General features: G+C 43.1%; 1 protein-coding gene across 3 annotated transcripts in view; it reads left to right on the top strand.

Annotated features, from left to right (window-relative positions):
- Window positions 1-26691, top strand: part of KPNA6 (karyopherin subunit alpha 6) — a 38385-nt gene extending 11694 nt beyond the window's left edge. For all 3 annotated transcript variants that reach the window (XM_037881518.2, XM_037881519.2, XM_043532055.1), the window contains 13 exons: window positions 7198-7337; window positions 8312-8407; window positions 8785-8884; window positions 9318-9412; window positions 10439-10570; window positions 10791-10879; window positions 12501-12600; window positions 14413-14576; window positions 15545-15623; window positions 16389-16514; window positions 17134-17261; window positions 18654-18832; window positions 19305-26691. In XM_037881518.2, coding sequence (XP_037737446.1) covers window positions 7198-7337; window positions 8312-8407; window positions 8785-8884; window positions 9318-9412; window positions 10439-10570; window positions 10791-10879; window positions 12501-12600; window positions 14413-14576; window positions 15545-15623; window positions 16389-16514; window positions 17134-17261; window positions 18654-18832; window positions 19305-19492 — 1616 coding nt within the window. In that variant the 3' untranslated portion in view covers window positions 19493-26691. The remainder of the gene's footprint in view (window positions 1-7197; window positions 7338-8311; window positions 8408-8784; window positions 8885-9317; window positions 9413-10438; window positions 10571-10790; window positions 10880-12500; window positions 12601-14412; window positions 14577-15544; window positions 15624-16388; window positions 16515-17133; window positions 17262-18653; window positions 18833-19304) is intronic.
- The last annotated feature ends 770 nt before the right edge of the window (window positions 26692-27461 follow it).

The following is a 27461-nucleotide window of genomic DNA, read 5'->3' as shown; positions in this document are numbered from 1 at the left end:
TTATTTGAGCATAAGCTTTCGTGGTTAGTCTCTAAGGTGCCACAAGTACTCCTTTTCTTTTTGCAAATACAGACTAACATGGCTGTTACTCTGAAACTTCTCAAATGGGCTTCATCCTCTGAAAGTGAAAGAGCCAGGAGTTCTTAAAGGTTAACTGATTTGTGTTGTGCATGCTCAGAGGTGCTGGAGTGACAGCCCTTCAGACTGATGTTCTTTAGCCACAGAACAAGCATTGTCTAGGCAGAAGCAGTGCAAGCTTCACCTATGCTGCCTTGCCAATGACTGTCATCCCTGCCTGGACACCTGCCACCTGGGAATTAAATATACAATAGTTCAAGCAGGAATTAAATCAGGGAAGTCCTGTGGGCTGTGCTGTCTAGAAGGTCAGACTAGGTGATCACAGTGGTCCCTTATGGCTTTATAATTTATTAATTGAGCTGAGACCTTCCCAACTCCATTTGTACAGGTCAGTGACCAGCCATCAAATGGCTTAGTGGTCTTCCAGTTATGAAACTAACAGGAACGTTAGTGCCTGTAAATTAGGATAAAATCACTTGTGGTGTTAGTGGTGGTGGACCTCGGGTGGGGGGATTTGTAGGTTACTGTGCTATTTTTTTTATAATGGGTATCCGGTTTAGGTGTGTTGATGAGGTTACATCTCTCTGTACTTAACAACAGATATAATTAGGTTCGTAGCATATATAATTCTACCAGCACGAGGGAGAAAATGACTTAAGGCAGGTGAACGTGGCCCACAAGAGGGCAGCTAGGACACTGGTAATGTACACTCTTCATAGCCATTTATGAGGCAAGTGGTAATACTTAACCAGTCCGTAACATCTGCCATCCAAGGATCTTGGATCTTCAAACACTGACTCCCTGCCTCACAGGGAGTGTTGAGGCTTAATTTTCTCCTTTTTACTGATGGCAGGCAGAAAAGCAAAACTGAACTAGAGAGGCTGTGACATGCTGGGGTAATGCAGCGTGATGGAAGAGGATTCCCAGACAACTAGAGTATTGCTGTCTTTGGCAACATGAGAGGAGAGTGAGGACCAAGGGCGACCTGGTGAAGTGAAGTACACTAGGCTGGGCGTGCTGCCTTGTTGTCCTGAGAAAAGGATGTTCATGGTCCCCTTTGCAGGAATCTTCTGTATTCAGGCTCTTATGTCCATGTTTTCACTTCCCTTTGAGTTGCCAAAGGAGGGCAGGACGTGGCTCTTGTCAGCCAGTGATGCTACCAAGAGGGCTTGCTACCAAATGTAGAGGCCATTCCGCACTCTGGGGAGCAACCGGGCGAGCTGAGCATGTTGCTTGAGCAGCATTCCAGAGCAGAGACTTACTCTTCTGAAGTCTTCCATGAGGAGGATAGTTTGCTTTTAGATTAGCTCTGCATTTGCTTTCCTTGAAACAAGCACAGTAGTTAAGATGGGAATCCCAGACTCCTGACTGGTTCACTACCCAGTATATTTTTTTGGCATAGCATAGACATGACTTGATGATTTTGGGCAGTGATCTCATCAGATCTTGACTTAATGGGTAGGACTGAGTCAGTGCTTGCAGAGGGGAAACCCTCTCCTAAGGAGAACTCAAGGTGACTGGATGGGGGAACCCTTGTAGTGAGTCAGAACAACTTAACTTGTGAAATGCTTTAGGATCCTCCAGTCAGAGCAGCCATATAAATGCAAAATTTCTAGATTTTCAACATCTAAAACTCTAGAGCAGTTTTTTAAAAAGAAAAGTGCTGATATCCAGGTTTACCTTAAGCTACAGCCCTTCTGGTTGTGAGAAACAGTAGCATTTTAAAGCACGACTCAGGACATTAAAATACCAAGTGGAAGTGTGGCTTGAGTGGCATTTAAACATCTGTCTTCAATATTTTAGGCCATCTTGGAGCTTTAACAGATGATAGCTCTTCCTAGCAGCTAAAGATTTTAAACTATATGAATAGCATTACTCAGTGGGGCTATCCTGCAAGTAGTGAAGTGAAGTTTGGGTTAATAGTTAACATTGACACTGCTTGACTTGCAGGTAGGCTGGGTTAATAGGGACTTTTCCTCTGGAACAAACTTAAAAAGAAGCAACTTGTGCACAAAGCATTTTTCCTTAGCAAGGTGCTCTCTATTCCATATATTTGCATTTGTTGAAGAGCTTGTACTTCACAGCCTAGCTTCTCCTGCTGCTTGAGTTTGTAGTGAAATCCTAATCCTGTATTTGTGACATCTCTGTTGCCATGGAAATGGGATGTAATGTCACAAATTCAGCATTACGACTTCACTAGAGGATCAAGCAGAAGACACCCTGGGAAAAGAGTCGGATGAAAGCACCTGACTTAGTGAACGTGTACAAGAGGTAATGGAAAATCGAGTGCCAGGTAAATTAATGCCTGAAGTCTGCTGTGCTTTGTTTTAGCCAGTATGAAAATCCCTCTTGAACGGCTTGCTGAATCTACAGGGCCTCTCAGTAGTAGCCCAGCATTTGTAGCACACTCAAATCCATAAGGCCTCTTGCGGGTGAGGTACACGGCAAATTTGGCATATTCTAAGAACTTGGATCCTGATGAAACTTCCATCTGGTGCTGGTCTCACTGTGCTGTTTCTTGGCGCCCAGAACCTAAGAGAGCTGTCCAGAGCACCAAGGCATGCCCAGCCAAGAACACAGATTGGGATTGTGCAAGTTTCCAGGCAGCTGAACTGTCATGTGTCATTTGGCTATTTATATGACTAACAGGCTAGTAATCCTGTATGTCATACTAAGCCACTTAACTATTTTCCTCCTCCCTTCTTGTTTTATTTTGTCCTGTTCGTTAAAACTGCCTTTAACTTGAGCCATCACCTTTTGAAGGGGAAGTCTTGATCTGGAATTTTTTTGGATGCCTTTGTAATCTTTCAGAACACAACTAGTTGCAGTTACTGTTTACTGTATGCAGCTGGAATAGAGCCATTACTGTTAAGACAGCAGTACGGTCACTTACAGGAGTGGTACTAATGGTGTTGCTGTTGGATTGTTTCATCCCAATTAATGTTTGTGCTGACCACTTTTCTTTGTATTTCTAATGTGCCTATTTTGACATCTTGGTACGAAATGCAAGGATCTAAATAGGTTTCAATCAACTCTACCCTCTGATTCAGCTGCTATTACTTAATTCTTGCCTCCTTTCTAAGCCTACCCTAATAATTGGGCTGGGGGGAGGCAGGTGGGAGAAGTTAGTTTCCACATGGTGTTCACTTTCATCTTTAGTGATGAAAATCCATCTTCAATGGTTAGTCATGCATAACTGACATTTAGAATAAGGAAAATTGCTACATTTAAGTATATTCTTGGGAAATTGCCAGTTATTCCTCTGAACTTCAGATATGAGACAGACCCAAACCAAATCAGTGACCAGATCCAGCCTTCAGTTCAGGCCCATTTATAGTCTTATGATGCTTTTTGCCAAGGGTTAAAAACTACATTGGTTTGAAGTGCAGAGCAAAAGCCCCATCCATAGAGCAACTATATGGTAGTTGAGGGATCTGTCTGTGACGCATAGTAGTAGAGTAGAACTATGACAGGGTTTCAGAGTAGCAGCCATGTTAGTCTGTATTCGCAAAAAGAAAAGGAGGATTTGTGGCACCTTAGAGACTAACAAATTTATTTGAGCATAAGCTTTCGTGAGCTACAGCTGTAGCTCACGAAAGCTTATGCTCAAATAAATTTTAGTCTCTAAGGTGCCACAAATCCTCCTTTTCTTTTTGAGAGTAGAACTATGTCACCCTAACTGGGTGAAACCTAGACAGTCCAAGTTTTTGTCTGAGTCATAGGGATTTGGTTAGGTCTTCCCTGTATGAAGAGGTAACTGTTGTAGTTAGGCTCCCTGAGGAGTAGTCAATATATGGACTGTGGGCCAAGTCTGGACCACTAGATGCATTTGAACACACTGTGAAATCTTTTTATTTATGTATTTATCACTGTTGTTGCATTTTGTATTTTCTCTGGAGTCCAGACCTTGACTATACTTTGACCAAGAAATTTGGACCTTGACAAAAAAGAATTACCCCTGGGTCCCTGATGTGTCTGTAGTATAGACAGGGCCTTGGTAAGTGAAAATGCACCGCCATTTAGAAGAGACTAATGATCGTTCTTAAGGTTGTATGATCTGCCAGGGCTAGAAACATTTGGAACTATTACAAATGTTTTCAGGCTGAAAACTTTTCCAAGCAGTGATCCAAGATCAGTGCTCACTAAAAGACCTTTTAGTCCTTGACTTACTGTTTTTGAGAAGGTAAGCAGGGACCAAGGCAGAGCAAGCAATTTTAAAATTTTTTTAAAGGGTTTTCATTCTTTGGTTTAACTAGACTTGTACCAATGAGGAACTGCCTTTTTTCTGGGCTTTGAGATGTTAAGCAGAGTTAGAAGTAAATAGTTTGTACCATCTTGCAATCCATCCTGCCGCTCATTCCATCTCTTCATGCATCTTTTGTTTTCTGGCCCTCAGTTGTCTTGCTTGTCCATTTCACAACAAGGAACAGCATGGGGTTGAGGGGCTGGCTGCTTGCAACATGCATATTTGGAGTGGTGCAGATATCCTGGGGACCTTGGCTTTTTTGCTTTATATGTATTTGAAGAAGAATCCCCCCTCAGTTTTTTGGCTGAGGGAGAGAATGTCCTCTAAACAGTCGATACCGTTACAAGATTCTCTTTTTCTGTGATCATGTCCGTGTTAGGGTTTCTTCCATTCTTGTGGCTTTATTCCCCCTAGTGTGTGGAATCCCTAATTCACTTAAATCTTTACCTTTCCTGTTCACAGGTGAACTCTCCTGACTGTTTAACTTGCCTTGACATTAAGATGTTGGTCACTCGTACATCTCATTTATATAACCTGCTTGAATAGAAGCTGACCCTAAAACTGGGTCTTACACTAAGCTAGTAACTTGCAACTTAAATTACACTATAGCCTGAAAACCTTTTCCCTTAATGTATCTTGACTAAGGCCATGTCTACACTACCAGCTAAATCAGCACTGGTGAAATCCATGGAACGGTGTCAGTTTAGCAAAGTGAAGACAAGCTAAATCAAAGGGAGTGTGCACTCCAATCAATTTGTGTACTCCACCCTTCCAAGAAGAGTAAGGGAAGTCAGCAGGCACGAGCATCTCCTGTCAACACAGTGTGGTGTAGACACCATAGTAAGTGGATCTAGCTACGTCAACTTCAGTTAAATTATTCACGTAACTGAAGTAGCGTAACTTAGATCGATTTACCGTGGTAATGTAGACCAGCCCTAAGTCACTCTGAGTACCTACTTAATAAGCAGCAGAAACCTGAGAATGCATAGCTTGCCATGGTCTCAGATTGAGACACAAGCTTTCACACTTACCGTTCTGATCTAGTGGGTGGTGATTAAATAATAGCAAAATAAAATTTTGACAACTAATCTTGTGCTTTTGTCTTTTGAGGAATACTTGGTGAATGAACAGGAAAACCACTTCACATTCAGTTTCACTTAAATCTAGGCTACTCTTCGCATTGGTGAGGCTGACCAAAGGTGGAAGGAGAGTGAGCTGTGCAGTAAGATGAGCTGAATGTTGTGGAAGAGAAACTAGAAGAGTTCTATTTATGATCCCTTTTTCCTGTTTATGATGCAACTGCTACTTTGGGGTACCTGGATAACAGTTCAGTCTTTTTGTGTAGATCATGGTTCGTGCTTCAGTGTAACACTTTCATGGTGTTTGCCTAAAGCATCCCTCCCTGATGCCCTCCTGCTGGGAAACCTTAAATGGGTTCTCCTGACTCACTGAAGCTTATGGCTTTAACTCTCCTGAATATAAAGGAGGGAGAACGTTTAGAGAGGACTAAGGTGTGGGTGGAGTAGTCTTGAAAGAGGAATCCTTGGAGCAGCCAAGCTTTTGGGGGTGAGGAGACTTGTACTGAACTTTGTGTGTGGTGGTTCTCCTGGGAAGGGATGCGTGTTTTTACTCTACACTCTCTAAATTGTATCTTAGAACAGGGTTGGGAATGACACCTGCTCATGCATGATTTGAAACACACTAAATACATGGCTTGGCTGAATCTGTACTTGAATACCAAACTCTTTTAACCCTCTTGAGGCAGTAGTATGTTTGCATAAACTAGATACCACTGAGAAATTTACGTAGTCTTACATCCAAGTTCCTCTGTCGGTAATGAGCAATAATTGCCCTCCCTGTGCCAAATGCAAGAATGTTTGTTTTGTGAATCTCTAGAGTGGAATGTGTAGGCACCAGAGTTTAAAATAGTTATTATGAAACAAATGACAAAATAATTAGCAGTGCTTCTCAAGCTGAACACCATCAAAATAGTCTAGCTCTCTGGACAAGCCTGGCCTACATGCCATTCCCAGCCAAATGATGTATTGCATGCTTGTAATATTTTCTTTTCTTTTTTTTTTTTAAGGGTCTGGATTAGGCTGAAGTTTGTTTGAAGTGAATTTTGCTGGACTGTTTTATGCCTTGTCTAGACTTCATTGTCTTCAGACCTATTTATGTTCACCTCTGAATGGTTGGAGTTGTGATTGTGCTGTTAAATTTATGGAAGTGTGAACTTCATAAATTGCAAAGTCTCCCTGCTTTACAACATAAAATGGGTCTAAATGGAATGTCTTTAGCTCCTAACTCAATGTAACATCTTCTGTGCAGACCAGGCTGTTCTGAAATGTCTGAGTACGTGTTGTGGTTACTGGTCATCAAATTCTTGACATGTTAGCCTGCTGTGGAGGACGTGGGGTGGGGAGGAGAGGAAGAATAATCTTCTTTCAAGGTGCTGTTTACACTTGTGATTGTAGTAAGGTGCAGGTACTCTTAGCACAATCTAAAGTATTGAAAATCCAGGTAGCTTCAGGCTTGCTGCCTCCTGAGGACAATGGTATAGTTCAGTGAGTACTAACCTCACACAGTGAGAAATGTGCCTCCTACAGTGAAGTACAGGTCCAGGGTGCTTTTCAGAGTGGTAGAGATGTCTGTCAAGCTTCTAGCTTAGAACATTCTCACCAATACAACACACCGGGTCAGCAATGCATTTTCTAAGTTGGATATCTAAACTGCATCTTATGTTCTTAAGAGATTGTGTGCCATCGCACTGAATAGTTCAGTTTAACAATATGTGTGCCCACTTTCCTTGGGGGAGAAGGGCAGTATGACTGCAGTGAAATCTGATACTACTTTTCCGGTTTCTCCTTTCATAGAAACCATGGCAAGTCCCGCGAAGGATAAGGATAACTATCGAATGAAGAGTTACAAAAACAAAGCCCTAAACCCTGAGGAAATGCGTCGGCGAAGGGAAGAGGAGGGGATCCAACTACGCAAACAGAAACGAGAGCAACAGGTAACCTGCCCTTTGGTAACCTGAGTGGAGGGGGATGTTCAGGGGCTTAATTCAACCAGAAATGTTTTGTTACCCAACAGTTGCCCCTTCAAGGGGCCAGCTGATGAAGAGTTGATGGGTCATTTTTTCCTCTTCTCTGGGCCTCTTCAGCATATGGATGTGGAATGTTTCTGGTTTTTTTTTTTTCCCACACCCTTGTTCAGAATGTGGCTTGTCTGGAGAGCTCTCTGCTCCCTGTGGGATTCACAGGTATTGTGCATGCTGCAAATGCAGCGCTCAGATACCACAGTGGAATTCTGTCTGGCTTTCTGTGATCGTGGATAAGGGGAGGGCTTCCTAGATCTGCTCATCTATATATATATATATATATTTATATTTTTTGGGGGGTGGAATCTAAGGACTTCATGGCCAGCTTAAAAAATGGCACTGCCTGCTCTTGAGGAGCAGGAAGACCAAATTAAAAAAAAAAAAACCACATGGGCTACAGCTTTTCCTCTTCCTTGGTGTGTGGTTTTTTTTTTAAGGTGGGGGGTGAGTGGGGTGTGTGTGTGTTTTTAAAAAAAAAAAAAAAAAAAAAAAAAGAGAGATACTGTAGCTAGGACCACATGTAGAACTGGCAAATGCTGCAAGCCTCCCACACGGCTCTTCCCATGCCTCAACCCTGGTCCACAACCTGGCTCTTCTTTTCTGAACTCATTGGGCCAAGTTCTGCACTTGCCTACACCATACAGTCCCAGTGAAATCCATGGATACAACGAAGGGTAGGACTTGGTCCGCTCTTACCAGGATTCATAGGTCAAACTATTCTGCAGAGGTGCTCAGCTAGTGTGTTAAGCTGCCACTCCCCTATTAAGTTGCACTTGGTCTAGCAGATGGCATGTTTTGTTTGTGGAACAAGACTGCCCAGTTGTGATGGCTCTAAGTCCGGCATTGCCTTGTGACAGATACCACTCACTCTGGTTATCTCTTTTCAGCTATTTAAAAGGAGAAATGTGGAACTTATTAATGAAGATGCTGCCATGTTTGATAGCCTCCTCATGGATTCCTATGTCAGCACTGCCACAGCTGGGGTAAGGCTTCTTGAGTAACTTAGTCCCTCCCTTACACAGACTTTTTTAATTCTGTGGATCACAAAATCAACAACAAACTTTAACCCTTTACAAATGCATAGGTATCATGCCTTAGTACTCCTTAATTCACTACCCTTCGTAACCCCTTGTACTCCTGTCTTCTACAAATATTGCAGATGGGACTCTGGTAAGTTTTAAAAGCCTTCCAGGATTAGACTTTCAAGAGTAGTGCGGTCCTAACTTGGATTAGTCTTCAGATCAAAAGGATGAGCACAGGATTCTGGTGGTACTAAGTTCTGACTTTGAGGTTTGCAGCCATAAGTTTGGAGTTGTGGTTCTATCTGACGCTGCTTTTCTTGCCCTTCCTGCCCTCTTAGGAGGGAGTGATCACAAGAGAGATGGTGGAGATGCTTTTCTCGGAGGACCCTGATCTGCAGCTAGCAACCACCCAGAAATTCAGGAAACTGCTCTCCAAAGGTAAAAGCAGAGCTCCTTTTTCTTAGCTAGCTCACAAGCTCTCACAGGTAACTCTTAGCTGTGTGAAGCACTTAGCACAGTCTGGGTGCTGTACAGAGAATTAATAACTTTGGGTTTGGGGGCAAAAGAATTCCATCTAATGTCACTTACGCCCATTGGCAAATCTGTTCCTGATTAACGCTGGGTGGGGAGGGAATACCAAACCTATATTGACCCTTAGTATTGTCTTTTACTGGCTTTTCAGCATTTAGAAAATGCTCCAGTGACCCACAGCTGGGTGAAGTGTGGAAAAAGCCGCCTTCTGGCTAGATGCCTTGTCAGCTCAAGTACAAGTTAAAATCGTTGGAGTGGATGATTTAATGCAATGAACTAGATCTCCTGTATTAAATTCAAATACCCCTACTGAGTTTTGAGCCTGCCTTCCTCTTTCTAGAGCCGAATCCTCCGATAGACGAAGTGATAAATACTCAGGGAGTGGTGGACAGGTTTGTTGAATTCCTGAAGAGAAGTGAAAATTGCACACTACAGGTAAAGGAGAGAACCATGAAGGATTCATATTGTGAATAAAAAGCGCTTATTTAAGATGACACTTCAGAGCTGAGCAGTGTGAACCTTACAGCAATGAGCAGGCAAAGGTGGCATCTTAGAGCCCAGAAGTTGCAGACTACGAGCCTCTCTTTGAGGAGACTGCGTTTTCTCACATCCAACTGCGGGTGTTAGGCAGATGGTCATCTACTTCCTTTTCCTCCAGGAGGTGTCATGTCATAGGGATCCATCTCCAAGGAGAATTGAATGGGAGCTTAGCCATTAAAGTCACTCATAAAAGAGGGCAGCAAAGGGAGATAAAGAGCAAAATATGAAGCTCTACCTCACCTGGGGCTCAGAGCTACAAATGCCGCACCTGTGCTGGTATCCAGGGGAGTGGCATGGGATAGAGTTGGCTGTTTGAGTAGAACAATCTCTTCGCTTCCCACCCAATACAAAGATCTGGTCAGGAACTCTTCTGGGCCATCTTGAGACTATGTTCCTCGTAGTGGGGAATGGTCTGAGGCTTTGGGGTGTGGTGTCATTGAGGTAGTGCTTCCTGGCCTGACCACTGAAAGTGGAAATGAGCTTTGGCTTTGTTAATCCCACGCTGAGAAGAACTGCAGTGTTGGCAGAGAGATGAGACAAATGTGTGCAACTGCTTCAGTTTTTCAGTGTCAAAGATCTGTAAAATGATATTCCATTTGCTTCAGGTGGGTGCAGGGAGGATCTACCCTGGGTAACCCAAAATCCACCCCACTCCTAAAAAAGCTGTAGGTTTCCCTCGAACTACCATTGTTGTGCCAGAAACTAGTACGCTCAGTGAGCAATCATCCAGCCAGATTGTGGAGGAAAACTTTTTGCCTTGTAAAACAATCCCCCCCCCCCCCGCCCCCCGTAGACATGAGAGCACAAGATGAAAAGAGGATAGGCTAAAATCAATAGCAAATGTTTTGCTCTGGTTAGGGTTGTTGGGCTTATGCCATTGTGCAGCTGCTCTGTAATCTGTTACTGATCTGCTTGTTTCAGTTTGAAGCGGCATGGGCTTTGACGAATATTGCATCAGGAACCTCCCAACAAACAAAAATAGTCATTGAGGCTGGGGCAGTTCCTATCTTCATAGAGCTGTTAAACTCTGACTTTGAGGATGTCCAAGAACAGGTATGGTTCATTAGTTTTCTGGGGATAGGCTGAGTGTTAGACACTGGATTTCAACTAAGTGTTTAACATGCATGAAGGTGTTTAGCAAGTAGCTCCAGAGCTGGAGCTTCTGTCAGTCTGGCCTAGTTACTTGGAGTCATAGAAACATTTTCCTAGGACAGTGCTCCCTTCTTCCTCTATTCAGAGACTGTGCGCTAAAACTGCTGCTCTTTCCTTCCAGGCTGTCTGGGCGTTGGGGAACATCGCTGGAGACAGCTCTGTGTGTAGAGATTATGTCCTTAACTGCTCTATTCTTCCTCCCTTGTTACTGTGAGTAGCCATGAACGCTTGGCAATACAGTTCTTAAAGCCCCAGTGTACTAAAGCAGAGTATCCTCTTGGTGTCCAGGTTGAGTGAACAGAACTACCAGAGAGAGAGAGAGTGTGTGTGTGTGTTGGGAGTCATCTTAGCCTGCAAATAAGCATCAGATGAATTAGCAGTAGTTCAGACTGGTGTCTGATACAACTTGCTAGACAACTCACCTCACACATCCTTACGCCTGCTGTGCATGGCATGAGCTCCTGTTGCAGAGTATGCCAGACAGCCCTTTCTGAAGTCACAGGGCCTATTTAGAAGTGCATATACAGTAAGTGCAGAGAACCCAAAGAGATACAGCTACACTATAAACTTCAGGAACCTGTTAGTCTGAGGTCTTCCCAGGGTTGAGGAGAAGAAGGTCTTTGCACTCTGCCTCTGTTTGTTTAACACACAAGTCCTGACAACTGCTTCAGCACACTAGAAATGGAGATGGGAAGATTCACCTAGACTGAGGGCTTTCAAGTACTAGCCATATTAATTACTCTCAAAACAGTCTAAATTACCCCATCCTGTTCTGGGTGAACTGATGCTGCTTCTAGTAGCAAGATAACTGCTTTGCCACAGATGGTGCAAGTAAGTCAACAGCCTCTTCTTACAGTAGCTGCTGACTTCAGGCTCCTTGAGGCTAAGCTGGTGACTTTTTTCTGTCCAAGAACTAAGGGATTGGTTTTATTTGTGGTGGTGATTGTGACAGGTGCACAGAGCTGGTCATGGTCCAAGAAAGCACCACATTGCCCCATCTTATTTCATGCAGAGTCCAAAAAGCTGGGTGGGAACTTCACTCTTTATGAACCATGAAGTGTTAGAGAACAAAGCTTCTAATTTCAACTGGAATTCAGCTGGACCCTCTAAGAAGGTCAATGATTTAGCTCTTTAAAAGCTGGTTTTCTCCTGAAATGCACTTTACCACAAGATAAAGCTTCCATACTGTCAGCACTGGCAATGAGGTTGCTACCAGCAGAAATCCCAGTTTGTTGAAAGCATTTTGAAATCTTTCACCATAATTTCTATACAGTTGTGTAGTCGAGTGGTTTTCTTGGCAAGAAGTGACATTGATTGTATTGCAAATAGCATTGTTCCTGGGTCAGTACTGAACTAGTATTCTGGGGTCCTAAAACTGCTGATCTTTTCAGATGAGATCTAAAAATGAGGTCCTGATTACTTGTGGTCACTGAAGATCCCATGGACCTCTTCATCAGAGCGTGGGCGCTTATCTGGATGTCTTAGCCAAATTCAGTCTTGAGAAATCACATTCTGCCAACCTAAATTCCCCCCAGCAATTTTAGTTGAAGACAGTATATGCTTCCTGTTCAGAGTTGTGCTGTTAAACAGCTATTGTTTCTGCCCTAGGGGTACCCACAGTTCATCTTTCCTCACGGTCTGTGCATGATGCTCATGAAATATACAACAATAGCATGATCTGAATTTTTCAGACCTGGGCTTAGCAAGGGGTGCAGCTGTCTCGAACCTCTTGGACTCTTATTGCGTTCCTTCATATTGAGTCATGTGCTGGTTTAAAGACAACTCAGCTGACTTAACCTGGGAGTATAATAGCTGTTGTTTCTCTTTTTAGGCTCCTCACCAAGTCCACCAGGTTGACAATGACTCGAAATGCTGTCTGGGCCTTGTCAAACTTGTGCAGAGGGAAGAACCCACCACCTGAATTTGACAAAGTGAGGAATGAATCCTTTCCTGTTAATGGGAACAGAAGCTGTTGTGGAGAGGGAACCCCAGAAAGACCCTGAGGTCTGCTACCTCTAGAGGTCATAAGAAACATTCAGACTAACATTTTTTGGAGTTTGCTGATCTCCATCTAAACATTTGATGGAGATGGTTCAATTTTGATGAAATTCTGTTGGTAATAAGGCGGGGGCCTGATGGGACAAGGGCTGCTAGGCAGCTTTTGAAACCTGCCTGTTTCCTGCTAGCTTTCCATCCCTAGGCTCCTTGGCAGTCCACCTGCTGGACTTCCTCTGAGTCAGGGACACCAGGGTCTAGGCCAGGTGTAGGCAAACTTTTGGACTGAGGGCCACATCTTGGTATAGAAATTATATGGCGGGCCATGAATGCTCACAAAATTGGGGTTGGGGTGTGTGTGGGGGTGGATCTGGGTGGCGCTTACATCAAGTGGCTCCTGGAAGCAGCAACATGTCCCCTCCCCCACCCTGGCTCCTATGCCACGGCATGGCTCGGTGGCTCTGCTATGCACTGCCCCATCCATAGGCACCACCTCTGCAGCTCCCATTGGCCATAGTTCCCAGGCAAGGGGAGCTGCGGGGGCGGTGCTTGAGGCGGGGGCAGCGTGTGGAGCAGAGCCTCTTGGCTGCCCCTAGGCATAGGAGCCAGAGAGGAGCTATGCTGCTGCTTCTGGGAGCCACATGGAGCGGCCCCCGACCCTGCTCCTTGGCTGGAGCGCAGCAAGCCCCAGACCCTGCTCCCCAAGGGGAGCTTGAAGGCTGAATTAAAACTGCTTGGGGGCCAGATCCAGCCCCCAGGCTGTAGTTTGCCAACCCCTGATCTAGGCCATGCAGGCTGCCCCAGAGCTGGGGCTCCATTCTCTTTAGTGGAGAATGCAGAACTTTGGAGTTTGTTCCAATGTGGAACAAACCAAACTTCAAAATATAGAAATCCTTCACAGCAGACTTATTACCCATGGAGGGCCTTCTCTTCTCTATACCCCTTCTGTTTGGTGCCCCTGTCCTCTAAAAAAGATGGTCAGTAACAGCATGAACATTAATCAGGACTGGAGGATCTTTGCTCCCTATTTTGGTTAACACTGGTTAAGGTCTGTTACTTGACAACTCCCTCGATAAGGCTGAAGAAGCTGCAGTGATGGATAATTAGAAGTATGTGTAAGGCTGTGCACCGTTACATAGGTTACCAAGTACGGTGGTGACTGTTGGGGTCCCTGTCAACAGTACTGGCTGTTCAAGATTATCAAAGGGGCAGGAAATGAGGTTTTCTTACATGAGAAGAGTGCTTGTCATCCAAGCTGCAAACAGTCCAGCTGTTGCTCATTTTATAAAGAATGGTAAAAAGCTTATAACTGGATATTAGTTTTGGAGAGGGATGACCCCTTATACGCTGGATTAGTGAGCGTTGGAGAGGCCCTGTTGTAACCTGAATCTCTTTTGCTACAAGGTTGTGAGAACTATGTAGGAACCTGTGTATCCAAAACTACCCCTATTACATCAACTCTAACACTTTGTCAGACAACTGGCCCCTGAACAATATATGTAAGGTCCTAGGTATCAAATGTATGAATGGAAACTTTAGTTTCTGATGTTACTTGAACCAGTTCTTTGGTACTGTTAATTGTGGTAGGTTTAGAAATCTAGGTGAGAACCCCACCCATAGGATGGCATCCAGTTCATTAGTCACACACACTGACATTTGGCATGCTTGCACACAAAGCTGCCTTGCCTCTTCTCAACGAACCTTTTCTAAACTCTCTCCGGGGTGGGGGTTGTTGGTTATTCTTTTAGGTGTCTCCTTGCTTGCCGGTATTGTCCCGATTATTATTCAGCAGTGACTCCGACTTGCTGGCAGATGCCTGCTGGGCACTCTCCTACCTATCAGATGGCCCCAATGAGAAAATCCAAGCAGTAATAGACTCTGGGGTGTGTCGGCGACTGGTAGAGCTGTTAATGTAAGTGTGTTGCCCTGCATAAGAGGCAAAGACCTTGGACTGAACAGCCCATGTGAATATGGGTTTGTCTTGTTAACCCTTTGCTTATCAAGGTAAAGCTCACCACAGCACTAATGTTTCAAACTGGTGCCCAATGGGCAGAAAACTAAGGCTGCTTGTGTCAGAGGGATTATCTAGTATCGATGGGTATGTGGGAATACGTGACATGGGTTGTGCTGGCCTATCGGACAGGGGGAAAAGTCTCTGTATAGTGCTGGAAGTGTAGCTGTAGTGCCCTATGCTAGGAAGAGCATGATACACAAAGACAATGCTGGTCCTGAGAGCTAGTCTAACCCATGAATGTGCAAAGGCTATGGTGTTGATGCCAGACTAAGACCGTACACTCTGTGCTGCTCTAATGCTTTAAAACTCATCTGTGGAAGCTTAAAGTAATCTTTTGTTGACTCTATTATAATGTTAGCAGAAAAGGATCAATAACCGAATAAATACAGCACATTCCAAATAAACTTGTCTTTTGTTGACACTCCTGTAATCCATCGAACTGTCTGTAGAGTCATTGCTCTATTTTAGATTTGTTGATTTTGTGTTGTCTAATGCAGATGGCTTTCATTTGCATTGCATCTTGAGGGTTTGTGGAATAAATACATTTTCAGGAGTGTTCTAATTACTGTTAATTGGATGCCACAACAGTGAGGAGGGGCATGAAAGACTAAAGTTTAGGAGTGATTTGAAGGTGACAAGAAGTCGCCCATGATGAAGCTTATGGTTGTAAGAGGATAAAGAATGTTCTTATGGTGACACAATCCTTGCTCTTTCAATGACAGTCTTTGGTTTGGACACATTTTGCTGTATGCTTCTGATGGTGGAATTTTAACTAAATGGGGGTGATGCTGGGGGGTGAGGAGGGTGGAGGGATTCTGTTGCAAGGGGCTTGGACTGATGTTTCTTTCCCTTCCTCTTTCTTTTAGGCACAATGATTATAAAGTAGCTTCCCCAGCTTTGCGAGCTGTAGGCAACATTGTGACGGGTGATGACATCCAGACCCAGGTGAGTGGGATGTTACTAGGTCTTCTCAAATTCAGTGTTTGAGCAGGAGGGAGCATTTAAAACATCTCAGATAAAAACCCAGATTATCACTAAGACGATGGGGTAAAGTTCTCATGACAGATCTGCGCTCAGATTTCTAGACTTGCCACTAGAAGATGGAATCTAGGTTAGAAAACCCACCCCTTAATCAAAACAGGAATGGCTCAACCTGCAGGGTTGCCCATAAGATGAACTGAGCCATGATGGAATAGTTCAAGATTTAGCCACAACAAAAGTCCCTTCTATGTATTGGTGCTTATGAAAAATATAGTGTATACGAGCATCTCATTGTAGCCAATGTGTGTGGCCAAATCTCAGGACTCCAGTCATTGAAATTCCTAATTTCCAGCATCCAAGAACTCTAGGGATGACTCATTCTGCTGCCGCCTCCTCCTTGAGCTCTGCTACAACAGGAGATGAGGAGCAGGATGCAGCGGAGGGAGGCTTGTCTTCTGTCTGCCTCCTGAACCACATACAGTGCGTTCCTGGTAGAACACTTTGCAATTGGGATGTCTGATCCTACACCTGCCTCTTTGGGATAGGAAAAGCGTTCTCTTCCTGCTGCTGCCGAATGGAACACCTCATTCAGTGGCAGGAGTTTCTGGAAAATGTTGGAAGAAAATATTCTTCCCCATAAGAATTTAGTGAAGATGTGCTGAAAGTATCCACTATATGGAAGCGGAGGAAGGCGAACGGTGTCATCCTATCCTGTACTCTTCTCTTAAGGTGATCTTGAACTGCTCAGCTCTGCCTTGCCTGCTTCATTTATTAAGCAGCCCCAAAGAGTCTATCCGGAAGGAAGCTTGCTGGACCATTTCTAACATCACAGCTGGAAACAGGGCTCAGATACAGGTACAGTTTCTAGAATCCTCGGCAGGTCCACCTGCAGCACTCTGGATCCACGGAGCACCATTAAAACAAAGCTTATGTGATTCTTAGTTGGTGTTTTAAAGGCCACATTTTACACCCTGGCCTTCCCTTTTTCTCTAGTTATTTGCAGGCACAATTAGTGTCATTGTTCTACTTGACTGCACCTACAATGATATTTAGACATCTGAGTGACGCTAATTGTGCCCACAAATGGAGCCTGGTCTGAAACATGCTCTAAATGTCTAATCACTGAGTGAGCTTGGGGAGATGAGGATTAATCTGCCTCTTCATTGTGGTTCCAAAGTTCAGACGTACACTTAGAATAGTGCTTTTCAATGGGTGTACAGCATTTGATTATTATCCTTTCTAAGGGCTTATATCCAAACAGATGCACACAGTGACCAAAGACTTCCTGTGGTATTGGTACAATAATAGGAGATTTAAGTTCTTGGACAGTAAACTTAATCTTACGCTTACAGGACATGGTAGGGAAAGCAGATGGGGATACTGAAAAGGTTATAGGTTTCTGTTCCCGGAGCCTGCTACCTTTTTAGGAGTCACTTGGGCTGTTCTAAATGCTGCTTCTCTCTTCTTCCTTCAGGCAGTCATAGATGCAAACATTTTCCCAGTGCTGATAGAAATCTTACAGAAAGCAGAATTCCGCACAAGGAAAGAGGCAGCCTGGGCCATCACGAATGCGACATCAGGAGGAACCCCAGAGCAGATCAGGTAAATTGAGAGGCTGTTTTATCTGTACTTTGTCTCTGACTCCATGAAGCTATAGCAACTTTGTACAATCAGTTTGCCATCCGCATTTGTGACCATCCGTCCATCGACTCCTCTGGTTACTTTGGCCTTGAAAGAAGCTCCAAGATATATTCAGAGATCCAGCATGTATCTATAGCTTTCCCTAGGCTCTAATTCTTTCAATGAAGAGAATACATTTTTGCTGTAAAGCCATTCAAGTAGGGATAACTTACTGGTGCTGCTTCTGCAGTCACCATTGAGACTGTAGCTGTTGAGAACCAGAAGAGTCATTGTTCATATTCAAAGTCTGAGCTATAGCGTAGTGTAACTTGGTTTTATATAACTAAAACACACCTCAAATGTAGCATAAACAGTATTGATTTAAAAATCTTGTGCCACACAAAGGATGCACTTACAAGTCTTCAGCATGTTGGCCATGCAGTATAATTCTGGAAGTATCTAGTTTGCATCATGTACCTGACATGCATATGCTGACACTCTGGCTTGGGTACAATTCAAAACCCAATGAAGTACTTTAATTTCCTAATCCATCAGTACTTGCTTTTGGGTTTTAAACCCTTTCTGTTCTGCTTCATTCAAAATACATTTCTGTGTCCTTAAAATTTATTAAGTGTGCATCTAATAGCAGCAGCAGCATTACAAGCATTACATTATCACTTTGTCAGTATTGTGTGCTTTACACAGGAAAAATGTAATATGGACTCTATGCAGGTGAGTTAGTGGTGGTAACTTTGTTTTTTCTGCAGCTTGTGTAGGAAATGCACAAATAATTTTGCAAGTCTAAATTTAAACAGATGTTGGGTATAAATCTTTCACAGTATCAAAGGGTATAAATACCTGGCTAACTAGAGGCTAAATTTAAAGATATGCTGCAAAATTTAAGACCCATGGGAATCTTTTTTTTTTTTTTTTTTAAATTCCAGTGAAGTTTTTTGTTGGGATTTAAATAGTGCATGTGACTGTAAACAAGAGATACAGATGACTCCAGTTTCATAGTTTACTTTGTCATTCAAGCAGCTTGGACAAACCAGAGTAGAATGTCAAACTTGCTGCATATAAAGTCAGGCACCTTTAATACATCTGGATTCTGACTTCAATGGGAGTTAAGTGCTAACACATTGTAAATAAGGGCCCTGGTTGTTAGCTCTTGAGAGAGAGGGGTTAAAGTGCCTAATTTAAACACCCAGCTTCAATAGCTAATGGTGAAAAGGGTATTACCTGTTAGGCAATATTTAAAATACAAATTTCCTTAAACCTGACAGTGGCCCTTTAAACCTAAATGCATGCCACATTGTTACTTAACCTTCCTTCCTGATAAACTGAATGTTTGTCTTCCCTGTGCCTTCTCTTCAGGTACTTGGTAAACCTCGGCTGTATCAAACCTCTGTGTGACCTGCTGACTGTCATGGACTCCAAGATTGTTCAAGTGGCCCTGAATGGCCTGGAGAATATCCTGCGGCTCGGTGAGCAGGAGGCCAAGCAAAGTGGCACAGGCATCAACCCCTATTGCAGCCTCATTGAAGAAGCCTATGGTAAGTGGCTCTCACTGGCCTTGCTGCTGTGACTTGTTCCCAAGAGGAAGTAATGCAGGATGTGTTAGAGCAGAGGTTCTCAAACTGGTCCATGGACCACCAGTGGTCTGCAAGCTCCATTCAGGTGGTCCGTGGATAGTTCCCTCTAAGGTGCACTCCTGGGCAGCCACACACGAGAGAATGAAGGGCTGCCCACCTTATTATGGAGTCACACAAGCATGGCTTGACTAATTAAGTGCCTGGAGAAGATGCACTTGTAAGGTGAGGTGGTGGGGGGTAAAAGGAATAGGGGGTAGGTGGGAAGGGGGCATGGCCTTGCGGGGGGGAGAAGGGGTAGGTGAGCAAAATGCAAGCTGAACAAATGGTGGTCTTGTGGCCCCAAACAGTTGAAAGGGTGAAGGATGGATGGGGGCAGGGAATAATATGGATGTCCTGATCAGTCTTGCCACATTCCATTTTTCTCTTTCCTAAGGCTTGGATAAGATAGAGTTCCTGCAGAGTCATGAGAACCAGGAAATCTACCAGAAGGCCTTTGATTTGATTGAGCACTACTTTGGAGTAGAGGATGACGACTCCAACCTGGCTCCCCAGGTAGACGAGAACCAGCAGCAATTCATCTTCCAGCAGCCTGAGGCCCCTATGGAAGGCTTCCAGCTATAATGTGTTCAGATGGGGAAGAACACCATGAACTTGCCAGAAATCAACTGGGAGCAGCCAGAGTTATAGTCCCATTTCCCCCTCCTTACAAACAGAAGGCGCAAACACCCACGCCACCCATTAGGAAACAGTTCCTCCTTCAAGAACAGCTAGAAGCAATGCTTTGCTCTCATGGAAAGAAGGGGATTTTATTTTTTACACTTTTTTTGCTGCTGCATACATGTCTTTAAAGCAGGCACCAAGGTGGAGGAAGGACACGGAGGTAACAAATTGCACCTCTTGTTTTAATTTGTGGTGATCTTTCACAAATATTGTGTCACTTGTTACCTCGGGTACTTAAATGAAATTTCAGTGGGGGTGGGTGGGGGGGAAAAACACAAATCAAAAGTTAAGCATTCTCTTCTCTGACAACATTAATCCTGGAAGCTAGGGTTGATCTATTTAATTTTTTTTGCACATCTTACTCTTTGTTAAAGACTCTAATCTGCCAAGAGCAAAGTTTAGCCCCTCACCTTTTCACAGCTCTCCTTCAGTGGACCGCGCCATTGGACATGGGCCAAGTTCCCCTTGAAACATACTGTAAATGGACAAAGGAGAAGTGGGGAGACTTTTCCTGGGGAAGGATTTTTTCCCTTTGTTTAAAAATATTAATTTTTTTTAAAAGAACTGTTATTGGTATTTAAAAAAAGCAACAAAACCCCAAAGATGGTAATTGTGGAGAGGTGGGGGAGATGTTTTGGTGGTCTTTGAAAAGAGGAAGCACAGCTGCCATTGCACGGGCTTCACTTGCATTGCTACTGATTGAAGTCACAGAACTGTTGAAATGGTGAAACCCATCTTCATCTTTACTTGAAAATTGTTTCATGAAAACATGTATTAAGATTTGGATTTTTTTCTGAATGGATGGGGTGGGGGTGGATTATTTGTTATGGGGTGGGGAGGAAGGAGGGCATAGCTACACTTGACAGGAGCATTGTGTGCGGTGTTAACTCCAGTAGCAAAGGGCCTGAGTTTTCAGGATTACTTTCTGCTCACAGTTGGATCATGTACATTTTACTTCAAAAGGAAGAGTCAAAGCTCTGTATTTTTTATATATTATATATAGGTAGATATTTGTCTAATTGGGCTTCAGAGAAAAATATATATGAAATTTCTGTAATTTATGTAAATAGAATACTGTGAGGCAGGTACACCTGGAAATGATGGTCTATGAACTCACTCACTGGTTGTCCTGCTTCTTTTCCTCTGTTTACTCACGTACTGTACAAGCAAACATAGATTTGTCTTAAACTCCTTTTCCAGATTGAGTTTACTTAGCCAAGAGTGATATAAAACACAATAGGCTATGGAGAACCCAAACAATTTTGGGATTTGAGGGAAGGGGACGGGGAAACATGGTTCACCGAGGTGTCTAATAGACTTGCTGAGTGCATCCCCTCCCTGTTCTTGCTGTCCTAAGCAAGTGCAAGTTTTGATGCCTTTGGGACTGGGAATTTCAAGAGGGTAAGAAACAAAGCATGGTGCCAGTTGTATGAAATCAAGAAATCTAATTTCACAAGTCCTTCACATTTTAAAAAAAAAAAAAAAAAAAAAAAAAAAAAATCGGTGCATTTGACTGGTAGCTGGCTGTGGCTAGAGTGATCTCTAAATGCGTAAAGTTCCTTTATCACTTGCTGCAGTACAAGTTTGGGGTGAATTATTTAATATTAGATATAGCCTTGTGGAGCACGTGTGAAAGCTTAGCCATGGTGTACTGGAGTACTGTGCCATTGCAGGATCTTTAGAAGCCTACCAGGGAACTTGGACTCCTAGCGAGCACATTAAAATTGGAACCTTCATTTATCTGTGAAGAATGAAACTGAATATTGCATTTTAAAAAATGTATTAAGGTTTGTGAGGTTACTCGACAAGCCACTTACATTAGCCCAGTGGCTCACTCACATGCCTCTGGCTAGTGTGCATCCCCTCCCTCTTCTCTTTAAACAGAGTGGGGAGAAATCCTTTTGTCCATCTTCTAAAGCTTGGGGTAGCTGCTGAGAAGTCTTTTGTATTGAGGCTTTTATGAAAGAAAGATTCATTGTGTAGTTCAATGTAATATGTATTGGGGTAGTTTGTTAAAGGAGAGCATGCAAATTAAAATCTCTTCTAATGAATCCTTATGCAGTTGATGGAAGATGAAGAAATAAGCAATCTGGATTTATATTCAGATTCAAGCCTAGCCTTCTGCTTAAGGTCTCAAATACCATCAGTATGATCGCAGAGTATATTCCTGGATGTTGGGGGTCAGCCTACCTACAATCTAATTGGTCCAGTCTCATTCAAGAATCTTGCTTGCCTCAAGAGATTTTATTTCCCCATTAAAAATATCCGTGAGCAACTGAGGGTTAAGTGAAGCTTATACACATGGGTGTTCTTTCTCCTATCTCTTTTGTGAGGCAGGCGGGGGGGTGGGGTTGCTGCTATTTTTCCTTCCACTTGTAGGCCTTTCAGCACTAGCATCAATGATGTGTTTTCCCATGGCCATGCATACGGTACTTTAGGTTCTAGGATGTACCCTAAAGCTCAGTTGTTGCACTGACACCTTTCTCTCACCTCTTCTTTCTGTATCTGCAAATAATCCAGCAGTGGATCTGGAAGAGAAATGGATGCTGTAGCAAACTGCTTTGCAGGGATCATTGAAACTAAAAAATGCTGTCCTGAATTGATGTATAAGCAGACACCCACTTTGTGGAGAGTACAAAGAGAATGTGGATGGGTAAAAAGGATTGTTCTCCTGCATGGCTGTTTGGGAGACCTTCAGGGGCTGGATGTGACCACAGAATGTGGTAGCCAGGCTGCCTGAAAGCCTGCAGGTGGGGTGGGCTAAATCTGCAGAATCAAGCTGTTTATCAGTAGGAAATAACCAGTTGTTGAATAGGAACTGTTATCAAGTGAAGGGCTTCAGAGGAACAAAATTCATATGATCAGTTTCATGGAGATGGTAAAATTCACTGTGGGATTGAACCGTTCTACAATCAATAAAACCTTATTTTAAGCTTAGGGTAAACCTATTCAGTGTCTAATTTTTTTTTTTACCAACTAGACTCTGGATATTCATATTGTATTTGAAATTGGATCTACAGCCAAGGGAAGTTAACTTTGAAACCCAGAACTGGAGAAGACTTGTGTGGGACTCTGTGTCCTTCCTCCTCAGCTCTCTCTCCCATGAGGCTGTGTCTTTCTGTGATATCTGGTCAATACTGAGCCCCATCTTGCTTTTACTCTTCCAGAAAGGCTCCCTCTTTGGCAAATGAAAAGCAGTAATGTATCCCTTCCATAGACAGGTTCTATGGGGAAGGCCTTATGAGAAATGTTCCAAAGCCACCTGTGACCCAATGGTCCCTTGATGAGGGAGACACTCTTGGAGCTGCTATTCCACCAGTCAGCTATCTGAGGTGTTACATGAACCAGAGTACTATATTAGGACCGTGGTAAAGAGAACATATCCTTCCAGGATAGAGCCTGATACCTCCATGGCTTTAGGATGGCATCTCAATAGCAAAAAGGTAACCAAAAGATCTTTATTCATCCACAATCTTAGTCTTCTGATGTAAATCGCTTAAAACCCAAGGTTTTATTTGTTCTATGCATTACCTCAGGACCATGCAAAAGAAATGGAGCTCTTCACTCCATTGGAGCTTCTTCCATTCATTGCAGCATGAAGAGGCATTGGGATCTGCTTTGCAAGATCACTTTTTTTAAAATGAGACTTTTGGTCCCTGAAATAAAAGACTGAAATGAAATGTGGAACTACCTAACAAACTTGTAGCAAAAGCTGCAGAGGTAGTAAGGATGGCTTTTTGTTTAGAGTGGCCCTACTATCTTCCTGCTGTGAAGAAGCTTGCTTCTGTCCTTGATAGCAAGAGCCCGTCCTACACAAAGCAGTAAACTACTGTCTAAATTACAACTCAAACCTTCCCTTAGCAACCAGAGAAACTAATACTTAAGCCCAAGCCACCTATTGAGGTATTGTTCCTTCTTGTAATTAGCTTGACATCTTTTTATAGAAAATGGGGGAATAATTGGTTTACCAAAAAAATCTTGCACCCTGCCCTCCTCCCCTCCCCCCCCCCCAAAAAAAAAACAAAAAAACCCCAAAACCAAATCTTGTGAAAAGGGCATCACTTCCTGCTGTCTTCTGAATTGGAACTTTATAACTGATATTAGGGAACAAGTTTGGCTTTTGGAAAGCTGCTCTTGCAGAGTGCAGGAGAATCCATGCTGATGTCAACCTTGTTAAATTTTATGCTAAGTGTCTGTAGATAAGCTCTCTCCAGAACCTCCACAAATGCTGTCCTGGGGTGTGCCACTTAGTTTTTAACAAACATTCATTCCTCCCCCCCCCCCCCCCCCCGCATGTAAGCTGCTTCTATTTTTCTCAGCTCTCACAAGTGCCATGTAGATCTACAAGAGATGTTGAAATTCAAGCATTCATCTTATGGGTCTACTTTTATTTTGAATATTACTGTTTTTGTTAAACAATCTATGGCCTTTTTCCCTATCAATATTGCACTGCACGCAGTGGTTGCACTACAGACTATGCCAGCCCATTCAGTTAACCTCAGTGCTAAGTTTGTGCTGTCAGCAACTTGGGTATCATAAATCCCCTAGGTCTGGTGTTAATTTTGTACACTTATCTTCTGAGACCACCATCTCTTTGGAGGCTAGTTTACTTCCTGCATACTATATTGCTCAGTAATTGTGCGCATCTAGCATACCTCCAAGTATGGCATACCCAGTGGATGCTAGCTATAAAAACTAGTTTCCCCATTCTTGTCGTTTAGGGACTCCTGACTGTTGGCAGTACCTCCTCTGTATTGGTTACCTAGAGCAATAGCACTACAACCCAGAGTGAAAGCAATATCAACACAGAACATGTCAGGGATAATTGGAGGAAGGATCCTCAAGCAAGCATGCAATTACAGTTAACTGCTAGTGTTTGGGTTTCTCTAGTCTCTAGTACATGACCAGGGCAGATAACTGGTACAATGAAATCTCTCAAAGTATTTAGAAAAAGTTTAATCTGTGCCATTATACTGGATCCCTTCCCTCATAATTCTCAGATCTCTGCATGTATCATAACTTGAAGCACTCTTGGTTGTGTTTTTGTGTGTGTGTGTGGGGGGGGGGGGGGGGTTTATTCCTAGACCAGCCTCTTCTCTCATAAGCTGTCTTGGCATGTTCTCACAATCCAGCAGTCCAATTAGAACTCATGAATGTTCTGACCTTTTAAAGGGTGCAGTAAAGCTTCAACTACGACAGTGTCGAACCAAGGTGTCCCAAAGGGGATCATAACACTGCAGTAGCAAAAAATGGAAGATCCATTGATGCAGAGGCCTTGTATGGTACTAAAAACTGATCCAAATTCTAGTGTTAAACTGGTCTAAACCCAGATGGACTTCAGCTTGGTTCTGTATTTAGCCAGGTTAGATACTTGCTAATATGTTGCAAATTACCAGTGATGTCTAAGCAAAGTACTACTTTCTCTTGACTATCAGAAAACAGAAGAGTCTTAAGGCTGCCCACAGTAGGTACCATTCTGTCCTGTCATAAAAAATGTGAGGACCTTATCTCAGTGGAGTTCTGGATCTTCTCAGCCAAATGTACAGACTAAAATCTCCATTGTCACATTTCCTAATCCGTAACCATTGGGGCCTGTATGCCACGCTGTAAAACAGCACTAGTGCTGAGCTTGCATTCCTGACAGTCTCCTTCTGAAAACTGAATTGCATCAGACTGGTGTGGCAGACATCTCCAGATTAAGGTGACGATGGGGCTAGAGGCTGCTGACTCATATCAGAGTGATCCCTTTGGAATTACTCATTTTAGTGCAAAGCATCCCAGGCTTCTAGTATCTCCATCGGTTAGAACATTAGAATTAGCTAGTCAGTCTAAACTTCTAGTTTTCTCCTTTGGCCCTGCGTTAATGTCATCTTTAATACCTTATCGCTTCAGTTTGGGGCTAAGATTTCATCCTTTTACTGTGTGGAGCTTGAGCTACTTCAGTTGACTTAAAGCAAATAAGCTCTCTGTATTGTCTGAATTTGATGATCAAGGAATGTATATATCCTCCTTCCATTTAAGACTTGACCTGTGCTTGGTGTCTTATATAGACAGGCAGCTGTAGTCAGAACATGCAGCAGCTGCCTGCACAACAGAACTGTTGCAGTGACTTCGAAAGAACCCTAAAGGAGGTGGAGCTCTTCATCTGAATCCTACTTTCCTTTCCTTCACTGGAGGTGCAGATCTAGTTTCTCTAGTAAACCTGAACTCCTGCTTGCCACTTACCCTTCCATATTACAGATATGGTAAACTCCTGAGTGAATAAGCCTTTGATCAGCACAGGTCTATGCAAACTCCAAAATAATCCAACTGAATATTTTTATGTTAAATGACCTACAACCAGTGTCACAACTGATCAGGATTTTAAAATTAATTCTGGGCAGTACAAGAGGAGAAGAGATGGGTACAACTGTCAGACCCAGCTACAATACTGGGCTGGAGAAAAGACTACTGGAGAGTGAATAGTATTTTGGAAACTTTCCTCATCTGTTCTGGATCCCTCTTTGGAACAATCCAGGGACCCAGAAACTGAAGATGTCTACCATTTTTTAGAAGCAAACTGTTACAGGCCCTAGGAATGGCATTTAAAAGGCTTATTCTGCTGCAGTAACAGTGCTCAAAGCATTAACCCCTATGAAGCCAAACCCCCGGGGTGGAGCTGGTGCTGTGTTCTGATTTTTATTTTTTTTTTTTTTATCCGCTCATGTGTGGGTTGCGTTATGGAACCACTAGTGAGCATGGCACAAAGGGGAGGAATAGTATGTGGTTGTTTACCCAAATCAAAAGTCTGGGAACGGGACTTCAGGATGTAGCCACATCAACAGCCAACAGTGATTCAACTTTTTTTTTTAAACTTTTCTTTTATAAAAGTCAAACAAACAACTCTGGCTATTTTTCCAATGTGTGGCCCTTTAGAGGTACATTATAGCCGTACCATGGTTGGTTGATAGGCCTTGTGAGGATACACACCTGACTCTAGTGTGGACTAGTATGATGTGTACAGATTAAAGATATTTATACACATTCAGAGTTAAAAATGTATCTAAGTTTCCAACACTGTAATAGATACAATGCAAAATAAAGAGTCTGTTCCAAAGCTGCTCTTGGTGCTCAATCTGTCTGGATTATTGTGTGTCAAAATTTAGGGATCCTGGCAGCTGGGCTAAAGTGTACCAACAGGGTGCCCACATATGAACAGAACATCCCACTACCAAAGAGCTCACATGCCAATATAATGGTAAAATCATAGTGACTCATTTATTGGCAAACTGTAAGGAAAACTCTCCAAAAGCTTGGATGGAGGATTGCTTATAAATGTTCAATGTGTAAAAAGCTGACATGGGCAAAGGACCACTTTGCAGGGCAAGCACATCTCCTTCTGTCTGCCAATAAATTTGAACTGTACCAGCCCAGTCCTTGCCTATTACTATATTGGGATCAGCCTGTCATGCCTATTTCACTCTTTAACCACATAGCTGGAGGAGGAAAAAGTACTAATCAAAGCAGTCTTCAAACTCTGCATTCTGTCCTATCCACTCAGCTGGGACTGAGCATTCCTAGCTGTAGGAGACCATTTGTAGTAAGACTAAGCCCAAACTATAAAAGGTAGTACACACTACTTTAACCATCCTATATCCCAATTTTGGATGGCATGTAGGCAGCACTGTGGAAATGGAGACAGGTCCCTGCCTCAACATGCTTGCACTTTAAATTACCCAACTAATTCATTCACAGGGGCAAGGTTCAATTAAACAGCATGATGCATATATTGTAGATCATATTGGAGACTTTCATACAGGTTACCTGGTCCAGCAGTAATTAATCCATGAGTGTGCTGTTACTACATGTTAACTGCTGGGGCTGCAATTTT

Source organism: Chelonia mydas, chromosome 19 (assembly GCF_015237465.2).
Source record: "Chelonia mydas isolate rCheMyd1 chromosome 19, rCheMyd1.pri.v2, whole genome shotgun sequence".
Classification (NCBI taxonomy): Eukaryota; Metazoa; Chordata; order Testudines; family Cheloniidae; genus Chelonia; species Chelonia mydas.
This window is presented reverse-complemented; position numbering and strand designations above follow the sequence as displayed.